General features: G+C 43.6%; 1 protein-coding gene across 1 annotated transcript in view; it reads left to right on the top strand.

Moving 5' to 3' along the window:
- Nucleotides 1-3,421: 3,421 nt before the first annotated feature.
- ACE2 (angiotensin I converting enzyme 2) overlaps nucleotides 3,422-22,011 on the top strand; it is a 45,857-nt gene continuing 27,267 nt past the window's right edge. Inside the window, exons 1-6 of the mRNA XM_030552021.1 lie at nucleotides 3,422-3,604; nucleotides 8,288-8,446; nucleotides 11,546-11,639; nucleotides 12,400-12,543; nucleotides 20,018-20,130; nucleotides 21,220-21,328. Coding sequence (XP_030407881.1) covers nucleotides 3,422-3,604; nucleotides 8,288-8,446; nucleotides 11,546-11,639; nucleotides 12,400-12,543; nucleotides 20,018-20,130; nucleotides 21,220-21,328 — 802 coding nt within the window. The remainder of the gene's footprint in view (nucleotides 3,605-8,287; nucleotides 8,447-11,545; nucleotides 11,640-12,399; nucleotides 12,544-20,017; nucleotides 20,131-21,219; nucleotides 21,329-22,011) is intronic.

The following is a 22,011-nucleotide window of genomic DNA, read 5'->3' as shown; positions in this document are numbered from 1 at the left end:
GGCCGGGGGGGCACTGGTTTGGAGCTGCACCATGCAGCTCAGTCCCACTCCGGTCGGGGCCGCACCATGCAGCTCCTGGAAGCCACAGCATGACCCCACTCCGGCTCCTATGTGCTCCAATGGAAACTGCAGGGGCAGTGCCTGTGGATGGGGCAGCGAGCAGATGCCTCTGTGTAGGAGCCGGAGAAGAGACATGCCACTGCTTCCAGGAACTGCTTGATGTAAGTGCCGCTCAGAGCCTGCACCCTCTGAGCCTCTCCCCATGCCCCAACCCCCTGCCCCAGCCCTGATCCCCCTCCCGCTCTCCAAACCCCTCGATCCCAACCCAGAGCACGCTCTTGCACCCCAAACCTCTCATCCCCAGCCCCACCCCAGAGCCCACACCCCTAGCCAAAACCTGCACCCCTTCCCCAGCCCTGATCCCCCTCCCACCCTCCGAACCCCTCTGTCCCAGCCCCAAGCACCCTCCTATACCCCAAACTCCTCATCCCCAGCGCCAGCCCGGAGCCCAAACTCCAACCCCAATTTTGTGAGCATTCATGGCCCTCCATGCAATTTCTATTCCTCTATGTGGTCCTCGGGCCAAAAAGTTTGCCCACCCCTGAGTTAGATCCTGAGCATGTCAGCAAGAACCACACAGGCAAACACCTGAGAGAGAGAATACTTGGTGCCACCTCAGAGCCCTGGCCCACCCTGTCCAGTGTCCCATCTCCAGCCATGGCCATCCCTCATGTTTCAGAGGTGGAGAGAAAAAAACTTCTCAGAATACACTGAGGGATCCCTTCCTGACCCCCGCCTTTAACATTTTCCTGCATTACTCACTCAACTGAGTGATGCCTTGGTCAGCAAGGGATTTGGAACCAGGTGACAGATTGGGTGTTCTGAATTACAGATTTCAACTATGACTGGATCTCCTTGTTGTCCCAGATGGTCACCAGTTCCCCCACAACTGCCTCTGGACAGCTGGCAGCACAGCCACAGGAATCCTTCTCCTGAGAATTGCTGGTAAATAACAATGCTGCAGAAGAAGCTGATGCTGAGACAGGCATCTTGGGCGGTCACAATATGGTGGTTGTCAGGCCAAATTTCTCTAATGTAGGCAAAGCTTAACTTTAAACCTCTACTAATTCATATCACAACAAAGGTTTACTCTCTGTGAAAATACTGTAGAATGTGCAAAGTGGAATTCCTGTCTACGTTGCAAATAATAGTCTACGTTCTGAAATATTTTCACTGACTGGTGCACATTTTATTATCCTATAAAAGGTCAGAAAGTTTGAAAGATTCCATAATGAAGTCATTTTGTGATATAATTCAGAAAAACTCTACCTGATAGATAAAGGAGCAAGGTGCAAAATGTATATATAATGTTTTGCATGTGGCATATTACATTGATCCTCAGCTAAAAGAGACTTGATCTGCCTCTTGGTAAGCTACCTTGAAAACCTTAAGATATTATCACTTAGAACGTCCCAGGATTATCCATCCTAATTCCGTCACAAATGGCCTTTCTCTAGGCACTGCCCTAACAAATAATAAATAATAAAATAACAACAATGAACTCTTATTCTTTTTCTTCTTTGTTTCTGGTAGTGCCCACACTGTGCTAAGCCCTTCCCAAATAGACAAGAAGGCATTGCAATGCCTACGAGACTTAGGAGCCTAAGTATCATTTTCAAAAGTGACTCAGGCACTTAGAAGCCTAAGTCCCATTGACTTTCTAGGTTCTAAGGGCCAGGTTTTCAAAGGTATTTAGGTGCCTAAAGATGCAGATAGGTACTTAGTGGGATTTTCAAAAGCACATGAGCAAGTTAGGTGCTTAACTCCCATTAATTTCAGCAGGAGTTAGGCACCTAAATACCATTGAGGATCTGTGCCTACAGGTATGTCTACACAGCAAAGAAAAACCCATGGCTGGACTGTGCCAGCCAACTCAGACTCATAGGGCTCAGGCTACAGGGCTGTTTCACTGCTGTGTAAATGTCTAGGCTTGGGCTGTAGCCTGAGCTCTGGGACCTTCCCATCCAGCAGGGACTTCAGCCCAAGCCCGGAATTCTACACAGCAATGAAACAGTCCTACAGCCTGAGCCCCGTGAGCCTTCATCAGCTGACATGGGCCAGCTGGGGGGGTTCTTTGCTCTGTAGACATACCCTAAGACAGGGGTGAGCAAACTTTTTGGCCCGAGGGCCACATTGGGATTGCCAAACCTTATGAAGGGCCATGTAGGGAAGGCTGTGCCTCCCCAAACAGACTGGCCTCCACTCCCATCCACCGCCTCCCACTTCCTGCCCCTTGACTGCCCCCCTCAGAACTCCTGACCCATCCAACCGCCCCTGCTCCTTGTCCCCTAACCACCACCCCGCCCGGGACCCCCCACCCCTAACCACTCCCAGAACCTCACCCCCATCCAACTTCTCCTACTCTCAGTCCCCTGACTTCTCTGACCCCTGTCCACACCTCCACTCTTGACAGGCCCCCCTGGACCTCATGCCTATCCACTCCCCCGCATTCCCCATCCCCTGACCTCTATCCACACCCCTGCCCCTGACAGGCACCCCCAGGACTCCCACGCTTATCCAACCCCTCCGTCCCTGGTCTCCCCTCCAGAACCTCCGCTCCATCCAACTGCCCCCTGCTCCCTGTCCCCTGACTGCCCCCTGGGATCCCCCACCCCTTATTCAACCCCCCAGCTCCCTTACCATGCCACTCAGAGCAGCATGTCTGGCAGCTGCGCAGCCCGGCCAGATCCAGATATGCTGCTGCACTGCCTAGTAGGAGCTCGCAGCCCTCTGCCCAGAGCGCTGCCTGCGCAGTGGCATGACTGCGGCAGAGGGGGATTAACGGGGAAGGGATTGGGGGCCAGCCTCCCCAGCCGGGATCTCAGAGACTGGGCAGGATGGTCCCGCAGGCCGGATGTGGCCCACAGGCTGTAGTTTGCCCACCTCTGCCCTAAGAGGCCAAGCAGCAACATTACACCAGTCCTTCCCAAGAGATAAGGTCAGGTAGTGTTTCACTGAATTTGCTAACTATTTTTGTAGATTATCATCAATCTGTTAAAAGATTTGCAGATCTTGGACTTCCTCTGACACTGTGAGATTATAGATGATAATCACCTGTGTCATTGACAGCATAGTGGGGAAATATTAACTAAAACTAAAAGCCTTTTATAAGAAGACCATAAAATGCTACTAGTAATTATGTTTCTCCAAAGTTAATCATTAACTTTTGTTTATTTGCCTTTTTAAAGCTATTTTCATTTCAGTCTTTCACTGGATAAAAACGATAAAAGATCCAGCAAATTGAATTCTCCCTTTTCCCCTAGCGCACACCTATGTGCAAAGGCTGATGAGACAGCAGCTGATCAGAAAGCTTATTTGAGGGAACCTACCTCAATTAGTGGATCTTGGCTCAGAAGGAAGTATGTTAGTCCATCTATGGCTTCTTTGCTATCTCACTGCTGTTGCTACATCACAAGATACAACACAAGAGGCCAGCAACTTTTTGTCTCAATTCAATGTACGAGCAGAAGATCTGTCTTATGCAAGTTCACTTACCTCCTGGGACTATAACACCAACATCACAGATGAGAATTCCAGAAAGATGGTGAGTACTCAACACTGTCTAGGAATTTTTGCTATTATATTAGAAATTATATTATAACGACATGATATTTTACTGTATTGCTGTAGATTGATATATAGGAATTGCTAATGGATAAGGAACTAGGGATGGGTTCAATTTTGGATTTTAGTTCAGAAGTTACTGAAAAATTTCTGATGGTCATTTGGTGGGTTATGTGAAATGAGTTGGTGACCTAAATCTATTTCACAGTGGATGATTGTCTGCCTCAAAACACTGTCACTGTTCTCATAGATTAGCATCCTTAGCAATCACCAGTGGAATAGGTAGAATTGTACTGTGAGGATAATTTAATGAAGACATAGATTTCCAGATTTCCAAGGTCTGATGTTTAGACTAGCAGAAGCTAGTATATAGCCACAGGAAGGACAGTGACAGTTGTGCTTGCCCTACCTCACAATAAGATTCACTGTCTCTCAGTCTCTAACTATCCAGCCTCTAGCTATCCAGTACAATCACCTGCCCCTCTGGACAGATATCATATGCTGTGACAGCATTCAACCATAATCTGATTGGTCACTGAGGATTCAGTGCTGCAGCCATATTAGAAAGCATCTACTATCCTTGGAATCTTGAAAATCAATGGAAAATATTGTGGTGACTTTTGTAGCTATATTTTAAAGCAAACTCATTTTTAAATAAACATTTCAGCATGTGATGATGCAGTGTAATCTCAACAGACCTGATTTTGAAGAAAGGTATAACCCAGAATCACCACATCCAGTGGAATCTTACTAGTTAATGAAAACATGGTTTAAGTGTAACATTTCTTAATCAAAGTATAGTCTCTGATTGCAGGATGAAATCCTCCTGGCTAATCATAGTTCTGTGACATTCTGAATCACATATAATTGAAAACACCATTTAGCAGCTTTAAGCAATAGGATAATAAGGTGGCTCAGTGTGATGGCAGTAATGAACACAAGTATGATGGTGCTCAGGGATGGTGCCTCTGGTTGTCCCTCGTGCATGCATTATTGTGATACCAGCAGTGACACTGATATGGCACCTGTCTGCTAAAGGGACAGAGTTAATGAAAGGTGCCCCCAGTGGCTTCCTCAAACCCACTTTTTTCATAGAATGTGGTCACCCCTCCATAATCACACAACCATTTTGCCCACTCCTCAATCAGTTCTCCAAATGGGTGGGGACATCCCATGCACTCAACCAACTTGTCTTGTGGAGAGGTACTGGCTGGCAACCCAACTTGCCCCAGCTGGCTCTTCTCATCGGATAGAAAATGCCCCCTCTCTGCCTAACCCCCAACCTGCTTAGTCATCCCCACTGGGATCAAATAATGTAAAAAATACATTTGTATACTAATAAATTTGACTCTGGTTGGGTATCAAACATCACGACTGAAGTGTTAGAAAGAAAATGATGTCCATTTTTGCTCATTACCAAAGAATAAAGAAAAAAAAGACATTGCCAACATATTCATACATAGCTCTGAATGTATGCATGCTGAGTGGTAATTCTTAGCTTCTGATGAGTCATTAGCAAGGAGCTGTGATAACCATAGGTGCAATGTCCCTTAAATGTACTGGAACATATGGAAGGGAGATTAGAAGTATCCTAAGATTCCAAACCAAACCTGCATGCCAAGGTCTCATTGTGCTTATTGTCCATAACAAACAGTGGAAATGAAAGCTGGCTCTTCTATTGACTGCCGAAATCCAAATAATGTTAGGTGCTAAGGGTTGCACTGCATCTGTGAGCCAGCTTGTCTTGCAGAGTATAGACACACAGAGTAGGTACAAGCAATTGCATGCTGTGGGTTCATATTCTGCATGTATAGTTTAGGATCCTAAACTGCATTTGAGAGAGTGTGGTTTTCCATGTCCAATCAGTAAGCACTAATTATTGTAACTTTGGGAAGATTAAATATTTGTGTAATCACATGAATTACTAGCAGTGGCAAGGCAGTTATGATTTATTACTTCTATTGTGGCAGCACCCAAAGGACTCAGTCAGAATCATGATTCTTGAGCTATGGACTGTTCAAATGTTCATATTTGAGTTCTTCTGAAAGAACTCAAATATGAGTTGCAGAACTATTAACTAAGGTTTGTAACCTGTCCTTTAAATCAGCTTTGGTACCCAATGACTGGAAGTTAGCTAATGTAACGCCAATATTTAAAAAGGGGTCTAGAGGTGATCCCGGGAATTACAGACCAGTAAGTCTAACATCGATACCGGGCAAATTAGTCAAAACAATAGTTAAGAATAAAATTGTCAGACACATAGAAAAACATAAACTGTTGAGCAATAGTCAACATGGTTTCTGTAAAGGGAAATAGTGTCTTACTAATCTATTAGAGTTCTTTGAAGGGGTCAACAAACATGTGGACAAGGGGGATCCAGTGGACATAGTGTACTTAGATTTCCAGAAAGCCCTTGACAAGGTCCTTCACCAAGGGCTCTTACGTAAATTAAGCTGTCATGGGATAAAAGGAGAGGTCCTTTCATGGATTGAGAACTGGCTAAAAGACAGGGAACAGAGGGTAGGAATTAATGGTAAATTCTCAGAATGGAGAGGGGTAACTAGTGGTGTTCCCCAGGGGTCAGTCCTAGGACCAATCCTATTCAATTTATTCATAAATGATCTGGAGAAAGGGGTAAACAGTGAGGTGGCAAAGTTGGCAGATGATACTAAACTACTCAAGATAGTTAAGACCAAAGCAGATTGTGAAGAACTTCAAAAAGATTTCACAAAACAAGTGATTGGGCAACAAAATGGCAAATGAAATTTAATGAGGATAAATGTAAAGTAATGCACATTGGAAAAAAATAACCCCAACTATACATACAATATGATGGGGGCTAATTTAGCTACAACGAGTCAGGAAAAAGATCATGGCGTCATCGTGGATAGTTCTCTGAAGATGTCCACGCAGTGTGCAGAGGCAGTCAAAAAAGCAAACAAGATGTTAGGAATCATTAAAAAGGGGATAGAGAATAAGACTGAGAATATATTATTGCCCTTATATAAATACATGGTACGCCCACATCTCGAATACTGTGTACAGATGTGGTCTCCTCACCTCAAAAAAGATATTCTAGCACTAGAAAAGGTTCAGAAAAGGGCAACTAAAATGATTAGGGGTTTGGAGAGAGTCCAATATGAGGAAAGATTAAAGAGGCTAGGCCTCTTCAGCTTGGTAAAGAGGAGACCAAGGGGGGATATGATAGAGATATATAAAATCATGAGTGATGTTGAGAAAGTGGATAAGGAAAAGTTATTTACTTATTCCCATAATACAAGAACTAGGGGTCACCAAATGAAATTAATAGGTAGCAGATTTAAAACAAATAAAAGGAAGTTCTTCACACAGTGCACAGTCAACTTGTGGAACTCCTTACCTGAGGAGGTTGTGAAGGCTGGGACTATAACAATGTTTAAAAGGGAACTGGATAAATTCATGGTGGCTAAGTCTGTTCATCAGAGGATGGAGATGGATGGCAGGAGAGAGATCACTTGATCATTGCCTGTTAGGTTCACTCCCTCTGGGGCACCTGGCATTAGCCACTGTTGGTAGACAGATACTGGGCAAGATGGACCTTTGGTCTGACCCGGTACAGCTGTTCTTATGTTCTTATAGGTAGGCGTGCCCTGTACCCCAAAGAGCTTACAGTCTAACTCAGGAGTGGGCAAACTATGGCCTGCAGGCCATATCTGCCCATCGGATCTTTTAATCCGGCCCTCGAGCTCCCACCGGGAAGTGGGGTGGGGAGCAATGCTTTCCCTGCTCTGGTGCTCCAGCTGGGGAGCAGGGTCAAGGGCCTACCTTGCTCCACTCTGTGCGTGCAGCAGCTCCGCACAGCTCCTGGAAGCAGGGGCAGGCAGGGGATTCTGGGAACCACAGCCAATGGGAGCTGCAGGGGAGGTGCCTGTGGACGAGGCAATGCAGTGTGGCCCCGTCTCCGCATGGGAGCCGGAGGCAGGCTGGGCCACTGTTTCCATGAGCCACTTCAGGTAAGGACTGTCTGGATCCTGCACCCCTGAGTCCCCACCCCCTCTGCAGCCCAACTGCCTGCCCCAACTCTGATTGCCCTCCAAACTCTTTGATCCCAGCCTGAAGCCCATTCCTGCACCCTAAACCCCTCATCTTCAGCCCCACCCCAGTCTGCACCCCCCAGCTGGAGCCCTCATTCCCCCAGTGCACCCCAATCCCCTGCCCCAGCCAGCCCTCCATACAATTTCCATACCGAGATGTGGCCCTCAGGCCAAAAAGTTTGCCACCCCTGGTCTAAGTTAAGACAGCATGCAACAAATACAGGAGGGAAGGAGGACAAGGGGAGCAGTAATAAGTATGTATGATTACATAGACCAGCTATATGCACAGCTTGATGGTTCTGAATCCTTTAAAAACTGGTTGTTTGTTTTGGGAGAGGCTCTTGGCTACTTGGTTACTATTTTTCCAAATACAAATAATTTGAAAAGCTCTACATCTGTGAAGAAACTGAATCCAAAATGTTCCCTAGTTGTTTTCATTGTATAGTAGAATTATTTCCAAAGCTAAGGAGAGAATTAGCAAAATCTACAAAACGAATTCTTCATGCAAGGAATGTTTCCTCCCCTAAAACTTCTTATCTCACTGGATTTCTTATAAATGAGTAATTCAGACTTTAATGAATCTGTTTTAGAATGAAGCTGGAGCCAAATGGTCTTCATTCTATGATGAAGCATCCAACAATGCCAGCAAGTTTGCAACAGATAAAATTACAGATCCTATTGTCAAACTCCAACTTCAGTTTCTTCAGGACAAAGGAATATCAATCTTATCTGGGGAAAAATACAGTGAAGTAAGTTGCTAAATGTATGTAGACTATCCCAAGAGTTGAAATACATTTCAAAATGTCTCTGGCAGTGCTTCCAATATTATTCCTAGTCTTTGTTTATCCCAGCAACATATTAAATCCCAACAGTGTTGTCTTGTTGTGAATCATATATCTTTTATTAGCTAATATTACATATGCGCACATTTAATTTATTGCTAGTTTATATCATGCATTAAATATCTACATGTTTAGAACATTACATAAACTCATTGAATACTCAGATCCTTCAGCATATGTTACATACAATTAAGCAACACGCATGTGTCTGTATAGCATAGTCAATGGCACTGCTCACATAAGAAAAATTATATACATACTTATGTGCTTTGTAGGGTCAGGATCTTGGGGAATAAGTAGAAACACAAACAAAAAGGCAGTCAATGAAATTCAAAGGTGGCAAATTTACAACTAAAACAAGGAAATAATTGTTCAGCTGTGTAATTACCATAGAAAGTGGTTAAGGCCAAAAATCTAGCACGGTTCAAAATGAGACTGGGCATTTATATGGATATCAAGAGTATCCAGAGTTATGACTAATGCCTATACACATATCAGAAGGGATATTGAACCTTGTGCTTCTGGGCTTAAGCCAGTCTCTAACTATTGGAGATTAAGATGAGACCTAATGTGGAGGCAGATTATCCTACATCTGTCTACCATGGAGTTCTTACATCTTCCTCTGAGGCATCCTCTGAGGTCCTTGTCAGAGACAGGATGGAACTTGGGTCTGATTCAGTCTGGCAATTCCTGTGTTCAGAGAAGGGGAGATTGTGAGCAATTTGAAATGGTTCAAGCATATATTTTGCATAATTGTAGTGTTGCGGTGGCATTGTGGTTGTGAGTGATAAGGGATTTCCATCTTTATCTTCTATTTTTAGGCACCTATAGCTTTCCAGAAGAAAGACTTACTGGGCTGAAATTGTTCATGCTGGTTCTCAGCTCAGAGGCAACTTTCTGTACAATTTGACAGAACTCCATTTGTGTTTTTTTTCAATTTTCTGATTGTGACACCCCTTTCCCCTCCCCCCACACACAATTGTTGTTCATGCTTACAGAAATTGCTCAAACATATTTTTTTTTCTTTCTTGGATAGCTCAAAATAGCTTTGGTATGAAATATCAAAGTGAGCAGGTTGTGAATTGGGGCTATGTCTGTACAGCTTATAAATTCTGGTTGATATCATTAAGTTGTATTACGGAAAACTGTGATACCATTTGTGCCTGTATGTATGTGGATCCACTATTGCTGACAGGGCCTGTAGCAGACAGAAATAATAGAAGGTGCTTACCAAGGGAGAGCTGCTAGATGTGCTCAGTACAGGGAGCAATGAGGAAAATAGATTTCAAAAATATGTTGGAGATTTCAAAGGGGGGAATTCCTCCAGTTTCTGTGACCTTTAGGCAGTGGAGTTTACAAATGAGTCCAGAGCCGTCACTGTTACAAAGAATTGGGCATTATGAAACAGCTGGTGGAGGACTGTTAAGGTCGACACTGGTCATACAGTGTTTACACTCAACCTGTGCTGACCTCAGCAGGTGAACCATGATTTCATGCCATTCAGTAAGGTAGTTTTACTGTGTTGCTGTAGTGGGGCACTTACGTTGGCTGGAGACAAATCTGAGACACATACGTGTGATTAGCTGACTCCTCTGATGGGGGTTGTGATAAAGTAGAAGCAGTGGAAAGTTACCAGGAGCAGAACAAAGGAAATCAGGTGACTGGGGAAAGTTTTTAAATAAGAAATCCATGGACGATTCAAGAGACAGGAAGAGGAAGCATGGGGCATGAAAGAGGAAGGTCACAGAAGCTAGGTAAGAGGCTCCAGGAGAGAGAGACTACCAGTCATATGACAGCCTTCAGGAGACAGAAATCACCCTGCCTGCCTTCCTGGAACCAGATGGTCCCCAAGGACTCCCAAGGGAAATATGTTATAGGAAGGGGTATGCCTTTAGGTTTAACTGTTTTGTGTGATCTGTATTCTCCTCTGCTTTACATGGTTAAGTATAAAAGAGCATTAAGGTGTTAGACTCTGTGCAAAGTTTGTGTGTGGTGTTGACTGCTTCACAACTGCTGTGTTCCCCTGAAAGAGTTAAACTGTAACCAGAAGCTTCACACTTTGAGGTGGAGTTGCGAGAGAGGGTGTGCTTGAGTAACTGGGGTATCTTGAGGGTCAGTGCTGATTCTGGAGGACAAGGGCAGGTGGGATGAGGAGCTGGGGTTCTGAGAAGGGGTAACAGACTGAGGGTTGGTGACCAGGCTTTGTGACAAACAGGACAAGGGAGGAAACAGTGCTACAATCTGCTAAGGCTCTAGAAGCTTAACACTCCCTAGGGGATGGAGAGCAGAAGAAGCTGTGGAATCCTCATGAGTGAGTGTAAGGGGCATTTGCTAGGACATGTGACAGTTGGTATATAGTCCTCAATGAGAGAATATGCTTTACTCGACACAGGAAAAGTTGAGGATAGCTGAGAGAGAAAGAAATAAGTTAACGATAGGTAAGTGAAAAGAGAATGCTCTGTAGCACCACTGTTAAGGCTGAGATAGAGCTGAATATTTTGAGATGCATTTGGCCTTCAGCTGAACCAAGACATAAAAATTAACTTCTGTGTAAATCCACCGCAAACAGATTAACGCAATCTACCTTATGTACAGTTAAAAAATACAACCAACAATCAACCTGTCTGATCTGGAAAAAGGACCTTTTCCCCTCCATTAAAACACATGTACTGTATACTTACCTAGAAACCCTTGGCATGGATGCCATATACATAAAATGTATTGTTTATCTTTATGAGGATGATAATGTATTTGAAGGGTTTTGTGGAATCATTTAATATCCACTCAAAAGATGTCTTGTCCAAGTAGGCTCCAATTTAGCAAAGCATTTAAGTGCATGCTTAAATTCATTTTTACTCAGGTACAGGGCTTAAGCACATGTTAAACTGCCTTGCTGGTAGGGATAGGCTGCTGTACTGAGATTTTAAGGACTAACAGTTATGCAATAGTTATTTTGTATTTATTGTGTTTTCTTTTTTAATGGGCTTTTTTATATTTAAATTGCAGCTGACAACTATTTTAAGTACAATGAGCACCACCTACAGCACTGAGATTGTGTGTAAACCTGATTATCCATTTAACTGCTTGCCGCTGGAGCCAGGTACAGTATAAACAATGTCTGTCCTATGCCTTTTACGTTAACAGGTTTCATGAAGAGTGGAACAAAGCAGAGAGGAGGTTTTTAATTGTGAAAGATCAATTTTTAGGTTTAATAGATCTGCGTTCTCCAAATGCTTTTGTTTTATAAAGTTGGTGACGGTGTGGTTTTTATCCCCCAGTACAATTTTGCTGTGACTTTTCACACATCGAAATAATTTAGTGAAATAGCATGAGTTACAGAGTTCATGGTCCTCCATCTGGCTTGCTCAAAATTACCTGCCCCATTTCAAATGATGTAGGTTTGTGCGGCCAAAACTTGGCTGCGGCTTCTGATGTTGCAGAGTAGTCTATGCTAGCTTTACATCACTTGGGGGTTCTGCCATGCTGGGGGAGTTTTGTCAAATTCTATCAAAAGAAATAGAAAATCTATTGGCAGACTTCAAACCAGATTCTGATTCCATTACGTTGGTGTAAGTCCAGAAAACTGCATTAACTTCAGCGAAATTAATCTAGAGTCACACTTGTTTTAACAGAATCACAAACTGGCCACATATCTCAGGGCAGAAAAGATTAAATGGAAACAAATAAAACATTTCCTTCAATAAACCAGAACTTTCAGCTACAGCATCACTGGTTTTACCCAAAAAGTGCATTTCATTGTTCCTTGTTTTCCTGTTTGTTTGTTTTTTTAATGTAGAATGACAAGTACTTAAGTTCATCTGTTATTTATGGCTCTGGTTCTTTTTTTAAAATGATGACAGGTCTAGATGCTATTATGACTAGCAGCACTGATTACTCTGAGAGACTATGGGCATGGCAAGGCTGGAGAGCTGAAGTTGGCAAGAAGATGAGACCTTTATATGAACGTTATGTTGAGTTGGAAAATGAGGCTGCAAGACTTAATAGTAAGTTACAAATGCAATTATTTTGTCCTTCAGAAGTACAGAGGGCCTGATTCTCCACAGCCTTTCATACCTTGTGCAGTCATTTGTGTCCAAGCAAAGCCAAGATCTTCCACGCACTGGTGGGTAGCCTTGTGCACACACTTTGCACTCACTTTATACATGTGTAATCTGCAAAGGCCTGGTCTAAACTTAAAAGTTGATTAACATAGATATGTCCTGTCACAATGTGAAAAATTCACACCTCTGACCAACGTAGCTATGCCAACCCAACTCCCCAGTATAGACACAGCTGTGTCAATGGAAGAACGCTTTGGTTGACATAGTTCCCGTCATTCAGGGTCATTCTACCTACTACCAACAGAAAAAACCCTTGTGTCAGTGTAGGCTGTGTCTACACCAGGGAGCCATGCTGATATAGCTCCAGTGATATACCTATGCTGGTATAGTCTCTGTAGTATACACAGATCTTAAGGTTTGTTATTTCAAACGGGTGCACTTTGAGAAATTACGGGAGCTAGTTAGTGAAGTCAACTGGACAGAAGAGCTCAGGGCAGGCGTGGGCAAACTTTTTGACTCAAGGGCCACGTCGGGGTTGCAAAACTGTATGGAGGGCCAGGTAGGGAAGGCTGTGCCTCCCCAACAGCCTGGCCGCCTCCCCCTTCCCTTCCCTTCAACTTCCTGCCCCATGACTGCCCCCTCAGAACCTCCAACCCGACCTCTATGCACACCCCTGCCCCCGACAGCCCCCCCGCCCTCCGGACTCCCACGCGTATCCAACCCCTCATTCCCCATTCCTGACCGCACCCCCCTGAACCTTCACCCCATCCAACCGCCCCCTGGTCCCTGTCCTCTGACTGCCCCCCAGGACCCCCACCCCTAACTGCCCCCCAGGACCCCACCCCCTATCCAACCGCCCCCACTCCCTGTCCCCTGACTGCCCCTGTCCCCCTTGCCTCTTATCCAACCCCAACGCTCCCCGCCTCCTTACCATGCCTCTCAGGAAAGCCTGTCAGGTGGACGGGCACAAGCCATCCAGCCCGGCAGGAGCAGCAAGCCAGAGTGCTCCCCGTGTGGTTGCAGGGGAGGGAGGACAGCGGGGAAGGGCTTGGGGTGAGCCTTCCTGGCTGGGAGCTCAGAGGCTGGGCAGGATGGTCCCACGGTCTGGATGTGGCCCGTGGGCCATAGTTTGCCCACCTCTGGCTCAGGGACTTAAAAGTGGAGGCAGCTTGGAATTTCTTTAAGTCAGAGATGAAAAAACTATGTGGAATTTGCATCCCAAGCAAAGAGAAATAACTAGTGACAAAGGGCTGCAGACCTAACGAGATGAATAGCCACCTCAGAAAGGATATTTGTGGTAATTAGAGAGCCTACAAAGAACGGAAGATGGGATTGATCAGCAAAGAAAGCTGTCTCAGAGGTCAGAAAGTGTAAGGATAAAGAGAAAACTGCCAAAAAGTCACACTGAGTTAGATCATGCAAAGGAAATTAAAACAATCAGTAAAAAGTTCTTTAACTGTATAAATAAAAGAACAGGAAAAGAAGTGAGTCCACTATGCTTTGAGGATGGGGTAAAGGCTAAGGATAATCTGCGTGTGGCCCAACAACTCACAGCTCAGTTTTCCATAAGGATGATAAAGTAGAACAATGGTAGGATGGCTAATGGGAATGTGTGTACAAAAATGGAAATTACCACCTCTGAAGTGGTAGCAAAACCCAGAGCTTAATGCTCTCAAATCAGGGAGACTAGATAATGGAGGTAAACAGAAAAAGGGATAAAATGCAATGTGGGTTTACCAAAGGTATATCACGTCAGACTAGTTTGGTATTTTTGATAAAATAGGTAGGAACTGGCTAAAGGGAAGACAACAGGTTGTACAGAAAGGAGAGCTACCAGCCTGAAGGACGGTTACTAGTGAGGTTACTTCAGGATCTGTCTTGGGGCTGAGAGCCTATATCTTGAGGGGTGACTAAAAAAGCTTCGTTTGTTTAGGCTGGAAAAACAAAGGCTGAGGGCAGGATTGGATTTCTGTCTGAAAATGCATCAGGGCAGTAAACACCTGGGAGGGTTGAAAAGCTGTTTAAGTTAAAGGACAAGCTTGGCACAAGAGCAAGTAGGTATAAACTGGTTATGAATGAATTTAGGCTGAAAATTAGAAAAAGGTTTCTCACCATTGGAGGAGTGAGGTTCTGGAACAGCCTCCCAGAAGGAGTAGTGGGGGCAAACAACCTAACTAGATTTTAAGATGGATCTTGATAATGTTATGAATGGGATTACATGATAGCATTGCCTGCAGTAGCAGGGGCTGGACTCTATGACCCAGGAGGTCCTTTGCAGTCTGACAGCCCATAGACTCTAGGACTGGAAGGGACCTCGAGAGGTCATCGAGTCCAGTCCCCTGCCCTCATGGCAGGACCAAATACTGTCTAGACCATCCCTAATAGACATTTATTTAACCTACTCTTAAATACCTCCAGAGATGGAGATTCCACAGCTTCCCTAGGCAATCTATTCCAGTGTTTAACTACCCTGACAGTTAGGAACTTTTTCCTAATGTCCAACCTAAATCTCCCTTGCTGCAGTTTAAGCCCATTGCTTCTTGTTCTATCATTGGAGGCTAAGGTGAACAAGTTTTCTCCCTCCTCCTGATGACACCCTTTTAGATACCTGAAAACTGCTATCATGTCCCCTCTCAGTCTTCTCTTTTCCAAACTAAACAAACCCAATTCCTTCAGCCTTCCTTCATAGGTCATGTTCTCAAGAACTTTAATCATTCTTGTTGCTCTTCTCTGGACCCTCTCCAATTTCTCCACATCTTTCTTGAAATGCAGTGCCCAGAACTGGACACAATACTCCAGTTGAGGCCTAACCAGCGCAGAGTAAAGTGGAAGAATGACTTCTCGTGTCTTGTTTACAACACACCTGTTAATGCATCCCAGAATCACGTTTGCTTTTTTTGCAACAGTATCACACTGTTCACTCATATTAAGCTTGTGGTCTACTATGACCCCTAGATCTCTTTCTGCCATACTCCTTCCTAGACAGTCTCTTCCCATTCTGTATGTGTGAAACTGATTGTTCCTTCCTAAGTGGAGCACTTTGCATTTATCTTTATTGAACTTCATCCTGTTTACCTCAGACCATTTCTCCAATTTGTCCAGATCATTTTGAATTTTGACCCTGTCCTCCAAAGCAGTTGCAATCCCTCCCAGTTTGGTATCGTCCGCAAATTTAATAAGCGTACTTTCTATGCCAACATCTAAATCGTTGATGAAGATATTGAACAGAGCCGGTCCCAAAACAGACCCCTGCGGAACCCCCACTTGTTATACCTTTCCAGCAGGATTGGGAGCCATTAATAACTACTCTCTGAGTATGGTTATCCAGCCAGTTATGCACCCACCTTATAGTAGCCTCATCTAAATTGTACTTTCCTAGTTTATCTATAAGAATATCATGCAAGACCGTATCAAATGCCTTACTAAAGTCTAGGTATATCACATCCACCGCTTCTCCCTTATCCACAAGGCTCGTTATCCTATCAAAGAATGCTATCAGATTAGTTTGACACGATTTGTTCTTTACAAATCCATGCTGGCTATTCCCTATCACCTTACCACCTTCCAAGTGTTTGCAGATGATTTCTTTAATTACCTGCTCCATTATCTTCCCTGGCACAGAAGTTAAACTAACTGGTCTGTAGTTTCCTGGGATGTTTTTATTTCCCTTTTTATAGATGGGCACTATATTTGCCCTTTTCCAGTCTTCTGGGAATCTCCCCCGTCTCCCATGATTAACCAAAGGTAATAGCTAGAGGCTCAGATACCTCCTCTATTAACTCCTTGAGTATTCTAGGATGCATTTCATCAGACCCTGGTGACTTGCAGGCATCTAACTTTTCTAAGTGATTTTTTACTTGCTCTTTTTTTATTTTATCTTCTAAACCTACCCTCTTCCCGTAAGCATTCACTATATTGGACATTCCTTCAGACTTCTCAGTGAAGACTGAAACAAAGAAGTCATTAAGCATCTCTGCCATTTCCAAGTCTCCCGTTACTGTTTCCCCCTCCTCACTGAGCAGTGGGCCTATCCTGTCCTTGGTCTTCCTCTTGCTTCTAATGTATTGATAAAAAGTCTTCTTGTTTCCCTTTATTCCCATAGCTAGTTTGAGCTCATTTTGTGCCTTTGCCTTTCTAATCTTGCCTCTGCATTCCTGTGTTATTTGCCTATATTCGTCCTTTGTAATCTGACCTAGTTTCCATTTTTTATATGACACCTTTTTATTTTGTAGGTCACGCAAGATCTAGTGGTTAAGCCATGGGGGTCTTTTGCCACATTTTCTATCTTTCCTAACCATCGGAATAGCTTGCTTTTGGCTCTTAATAGAGTCCCTTTGAAAAACTGCCAACTCTCCTCAGTTGTTTTTTCCCTCAGTCTTGATTCCCATGGGACCTTACCTATCAGCTCTCTGAGCTTACCAAAATCCGCCTTCCTGAAATCCATTGTCTCTATTTTGCTGTACTCCCTTCTACCCTTCCTTAGAATTGCAAACTCTATGATTTCATGATCACTTTCACCCAAGCTTCCTTCTACTTTCAAATTCTCAACGAGTTTCTCCCTATTTGTTAAAATTAAGTCTAGAACAGCTTCCCCCCCCCCGTAGCTTTTTCAACTTTCTGAAATAAAAAGTTGTCTGCAATGCAGTCCAGGAACTTATTGGATAGTCTGTGCCCCGCGGTGTTATTTTCCCAACATATATCTGGATAGTTGAAGTCCCCCATTACCACCAAATCTTGGGCTTTGGATGATTTTGTTAGTTGTTTGAAAAAAACCTCATCCACCTCTTCCACCTGATTAGGTGGCCTGTAGGAGACTCCCAGCACGACATCACCCGTGTTTTTTATCCCTTTTAACCTAACCCAGAGACTCTCAACACTTCCATCTCCTATGTCCATCTCCACCTTAGTCCAAGTGTGTACATTTTTAATATATAAGGCAACACCTCCTCCCTTTTTCCCCTGTCTATCCTTCCTGAGCAAATTATACCCATCCACACCAACATTCCAGTCATGTGTATTATCCCACCAAGTTTCAGTAATGCCAACAATGTCATAGTTGTATTTATTTATTAGCACTTCCAGTTCTTCCTGCTCATAGACTCATAGACTCTAGGACTGGAAGGGACCTCGAGAGGTCATCGAGTCCAGTCCCCTGCCCTCCTGGCAGGACCAAATACTGTCTAGACCATTATTACAGTATTACCCATACTTCTTGCATTTGTATATAGGCATCTAAGATACTGGTTTGATCTTGCCTCCCAGCTTTGCCCTGACCCTCCTTTCTCTCTGCCATTATAGCCCGTGCTCTCTCCTGTTTCCAATCCATCTCCCAGGTCTTGTTCCCCACTTACCTGTGGGATTTGCTCACCTGTCCCCATCGAACCTAGTTTAAAGCCCTCCTTACTAGGTTAGCCAGTCTGTGAGCCATGTTCCTATGTGACTAACTGTACACGGTGCAAGGAAGTGGAGAATCAGGCCAGTGATCAGACCAGATACATTTCACCAGTCTTACACCATAATGACGAGGTCTGTCTTTGTTGGCATTTTATCTCACTCTCATAACACCACATTATCTTTCACTACCTGAAATTAAAACATTGCCCATCACTGGGCTGCACTGTATTTCACGGCCTCTCAGTCACAGGTGAGTGGATAACTGTGGATGTGGTTATGTCTTTTTGTATCCATTGAGTTGTATCTTGTTGTATCAGATGGGAGAACATGTGTGGTGTTAGATTTTTATATATTATGTTCCATGAATGATCAGATTTTCTAGGGTTATGTTGACAGAGAAGGCAATAGGTGGAGGAGGCAGGCCAATACTTCGCCTAGGTGAGGTGCAAATGCAGCTATTATTTGAGCATTTGAAGGAATTTTTAATTTAAGGCACAAAAGATTATGCAGTGTAATGCTTTTCAGAGATCTTCTTCCCACCAATCAGAAAGGATCATCCTCTCAAGAAACAGCAGCCTGGATTAGTTGTTTTTATCCTGAGAGCTTCTATGATAGATCATACCATAGCATATAAGTAACACCTATCGAGGTGTAGCTACATCATAAGAACATAAGAATGGCCATACTGGGTCAGACCAAAGGACCATCTAACCCAGTATCCTGTCTTCCAACACTGACCAATGCCAACTGTCCCAGAGGGAATGAACAGAACAGGTAATCATCAAGTGATCCATCCCCTGTCGCTCATTCCTACATTCTGGCAAACAGAGGCAAGGGACACCATCTCTGTCCATTCTGGCTAATAGCCATTGATGGACCTATCTTCCATGAATTTATCTAGTTCTTTTTTGAACCCTGTCATAGTCTTGTCCTTCACAACATCCTCTGGCAAAGAGTTCCAAAGGTTGACTGTGTGTTGTGTGAAGAAACACTTCCTTTTGTTTGTTTTAAACCTGCTGCCAATTAATTTCATTTGGTGCCCCCTAGTTCTTGTGTTATGAGAAGGAGTAAATAACATTTCCTTATTTACTTTCTCCACACTAGTCACAATTTTAGAGACCTCTATCATATCCCATCTTACTCATCTCTTTTCCAAGCTGAAAATCCCAGTCTTATTAATTTCTCTTCATATGGAATCTGTTCCATATCCCTAATCATTTATGTTGCCCTTTTCTGAAACTTTTCCAATTCCAATCATCTCTCTCCCCACGCAACCATACCTCTGCCTATCTACTTTCCTGTATTTATACTTCCTCAAAAAAATCTAACCAGAGGCAGTGCCAAAGCATGGAAAATGTAAGTCCAAATGGTAAAAGTTTGTCAAAGTTACAAGCAATTGAAGAGGGAAGGTTGTAATGAAAAGTGTCAAGGCAACTTTAATTAGAGGCCTTGCTGTCAGCTCCCCCAATATTAGAGAGGGCCCAGACAGTGGGCTATAAATATAGACCATCCCCTCCCCATCAAATTTAATGAATTTGAATCCCAGGATCTGAGCTTGCCCCTATAGTTGTACTCTTGAGGTAGATTCAAAACTAGAAAGGGCTTTTTTCCTACAGCTAGTCTGGAGGCAGCCTGCCCTGCATATGTTTTATGAGAACGATTTTGTGAGATTTCATTGTCTCTGAACCCGAACCCAAGTCTTCATTCTCCATTGACCCCTAATCCAATGAAGAACGCCAGTCTAATCTGTCTCTTCATTCTGCCTCTCTGATTAGTATGAATCACAGATAGACCTACAAACAGTTGTTGCAATTTCTGTTTCTGCTGTCCCTGGAGATCAGGACAATCTAAACTGCAGTGGACTAGAGCTTTTCCATGGGGTGGCTTCCTCCTTCCCATCGTCTCAGAGGACACATGCTTTCAGTTCCAATACTAGTAACTTCATCTCTTACCTTATAGGGAGAGATTGATTAAATTTCAGGCTGGACTCTGGTCTCAGGATGAGCATGCCTTTGTTTTACAGAGTATTCTGACTATGGAGACTATTGGAGAGGAAATTATGAAGTAGACGATTCCACAGAATATGCCTACAGCCGTAATCAGCTGATTGAAGATGTGGAAACAACATTTGAGCAGGTAGTGATTCAGTGTCAAGTTGTGGGAGTTTTCTTAACCACTATTCTATAGTTTCATTTTGTCATTTCTACACTGGTTAGTAATTTGTGAAAGTTTTGTGACTTAAACTGCCGTACTATGGGGAAATAGTACAACTCTGCCTAGCCCACTGGCCTTGGGTAACGTAGGCTCCACAAACCATAATCAGGTGGTTTTGTTCATAACATTTATTGCTCTCACAGTCCTTTCAGTTTCACGTGGTGTTTCACATTCTCGTGAACTTAAAGACTTCAAAGCAAACCTGAGGCAAGCGCAAACGGAACTTGCAGGTTTCATTTGAACCTGGACTCTTTTCTGGAATTCTCTTCTCCCCATGCTCCAACAGGGCCTGAGTTTTTTACAAAGCCTATATATTTATCTAGTCTTTTAGGGGCAAATTTAGCTTCCTCTGTCACAACCATAGAAGGTGCCCTTTGCAGTGGAACTGGTGCAAAATGTACAGCAGTTTGCAGGAGGGGGGAGAATGAGGGGTGTGACTACATGTTATGCAGCTTCTTCCATTCTTCTCTTGTGTGGGGGTTATGTGAATCCCCATAGAGAGCATTCTACCATGGAACTGTAGTGACATCCATTGAGTGGCTCCATGGCTTAGGGATAGATATGCCTCCCTCCCTTGCATCTGTGCAGTGCTATTAGGGCTTTACTAAAGGAAAGGTGGATTACAGAAGCATTGTGTCTCCAAGCTCTCATATGCAACTTAATGATGGGAATATGGTTGCCAGAGTCCTGTTAGCCAGCTATTTCCTTTGGGAACACCCCAGTGCCATAATGAGGTCAGGATGGTCTTTGCAAAGAACCCCGTAAAGTCACCAAATTAATTCTCGAACTTCATGGCCTGATATCAATATTGTGGGACAAGATGACAACTGGATTGCAAATTTCAAAATGTATTCACATGACATTGTGTGCATACACCTAGGACATTGGACAGGTGCATGATAATACAATAAGCAATATCCAGTTGGTTGAATCTTAGAGGCTATGCATTTCCAGATGGTGGCTTAGACAAATTAATGGCTCTGTGATCTAGCCCCATTTTTTTTTCTTCAGATAAAACCTTTATATCGGGAGCTACATGCTTATGTGAGGTACAGGCTGGAGAATGTGTATGGCTCAGACCGCATCAGTTCAACAGGATGTCTTCCTGCTCATTTACTCGGTATGAAAAAGCAACTGTATTATACAAGCTTGATTTCATAGATACTTTCTGCTGTGGGAGCAGGACAGCGTCATTTAAGACATAAATATTAAGACATTAAACTGCATGTGAATCCAGATTCTTGATATAATTTTTGGGCCCCATTGCACTAGGTGGTGTACAAACACACAGTGAGAGAGACAGACCCTGCCCTGCAGAGGTTGCAATCTAGACAGACAAGACAGAGAAAGGGTGGGAGGGGAAACAGAGGCATAGAGAATTGAAACAATCTGCCAAAGCTCATACAGCTGATGAGAGGCAGAGGTAGGGCTAGAACCCAGGTTCCCTATTTTCCAGTCCAGTGCCCTTTCCATTAGACCATATTGCCTCCCAAAAATGGCACTCTATAATGTAGCCAACTTAACATCATTAAAGGAAATTAGGTCAAGATTCTCAGAATTGCATATCTTAAGCTAAACCACTAAACTCTTACTTAGGAACATAATTTTAGGCACATATTTTTTAAAAATCTTGACCTTAACTGTGACATTCTTATTTTAACTGTGCCACCTTTATGTTGCATTAATGTAATATATACATTTAGCCATATATGAATAGCAGTTAATGAAAATAATCAATTGTAGCATTACACATAGAAAGGCAGGGGATGGTCAGTTGTTTCAGTTTTGAATGGTCCTGAAGCT

This window comes from Gopherus evgoodei, chromosome 1, assembly GCF_007399415.2.
Source record: "Gopherus evgoodei ecotype Sinaloan lineage chromosome 1, rGopEvg1_v1.p, whole genome shotgun sequence".
NCBI lineage: Eukaryota > Metazoa > Chordata > Testudines > Testudinidae > Gopherus > Gopherus evgoodei.
Note: the sequence above shows the minus strand (reverse complement) of the source record. Positions and strands in the feature narration are given on the sequence as shown.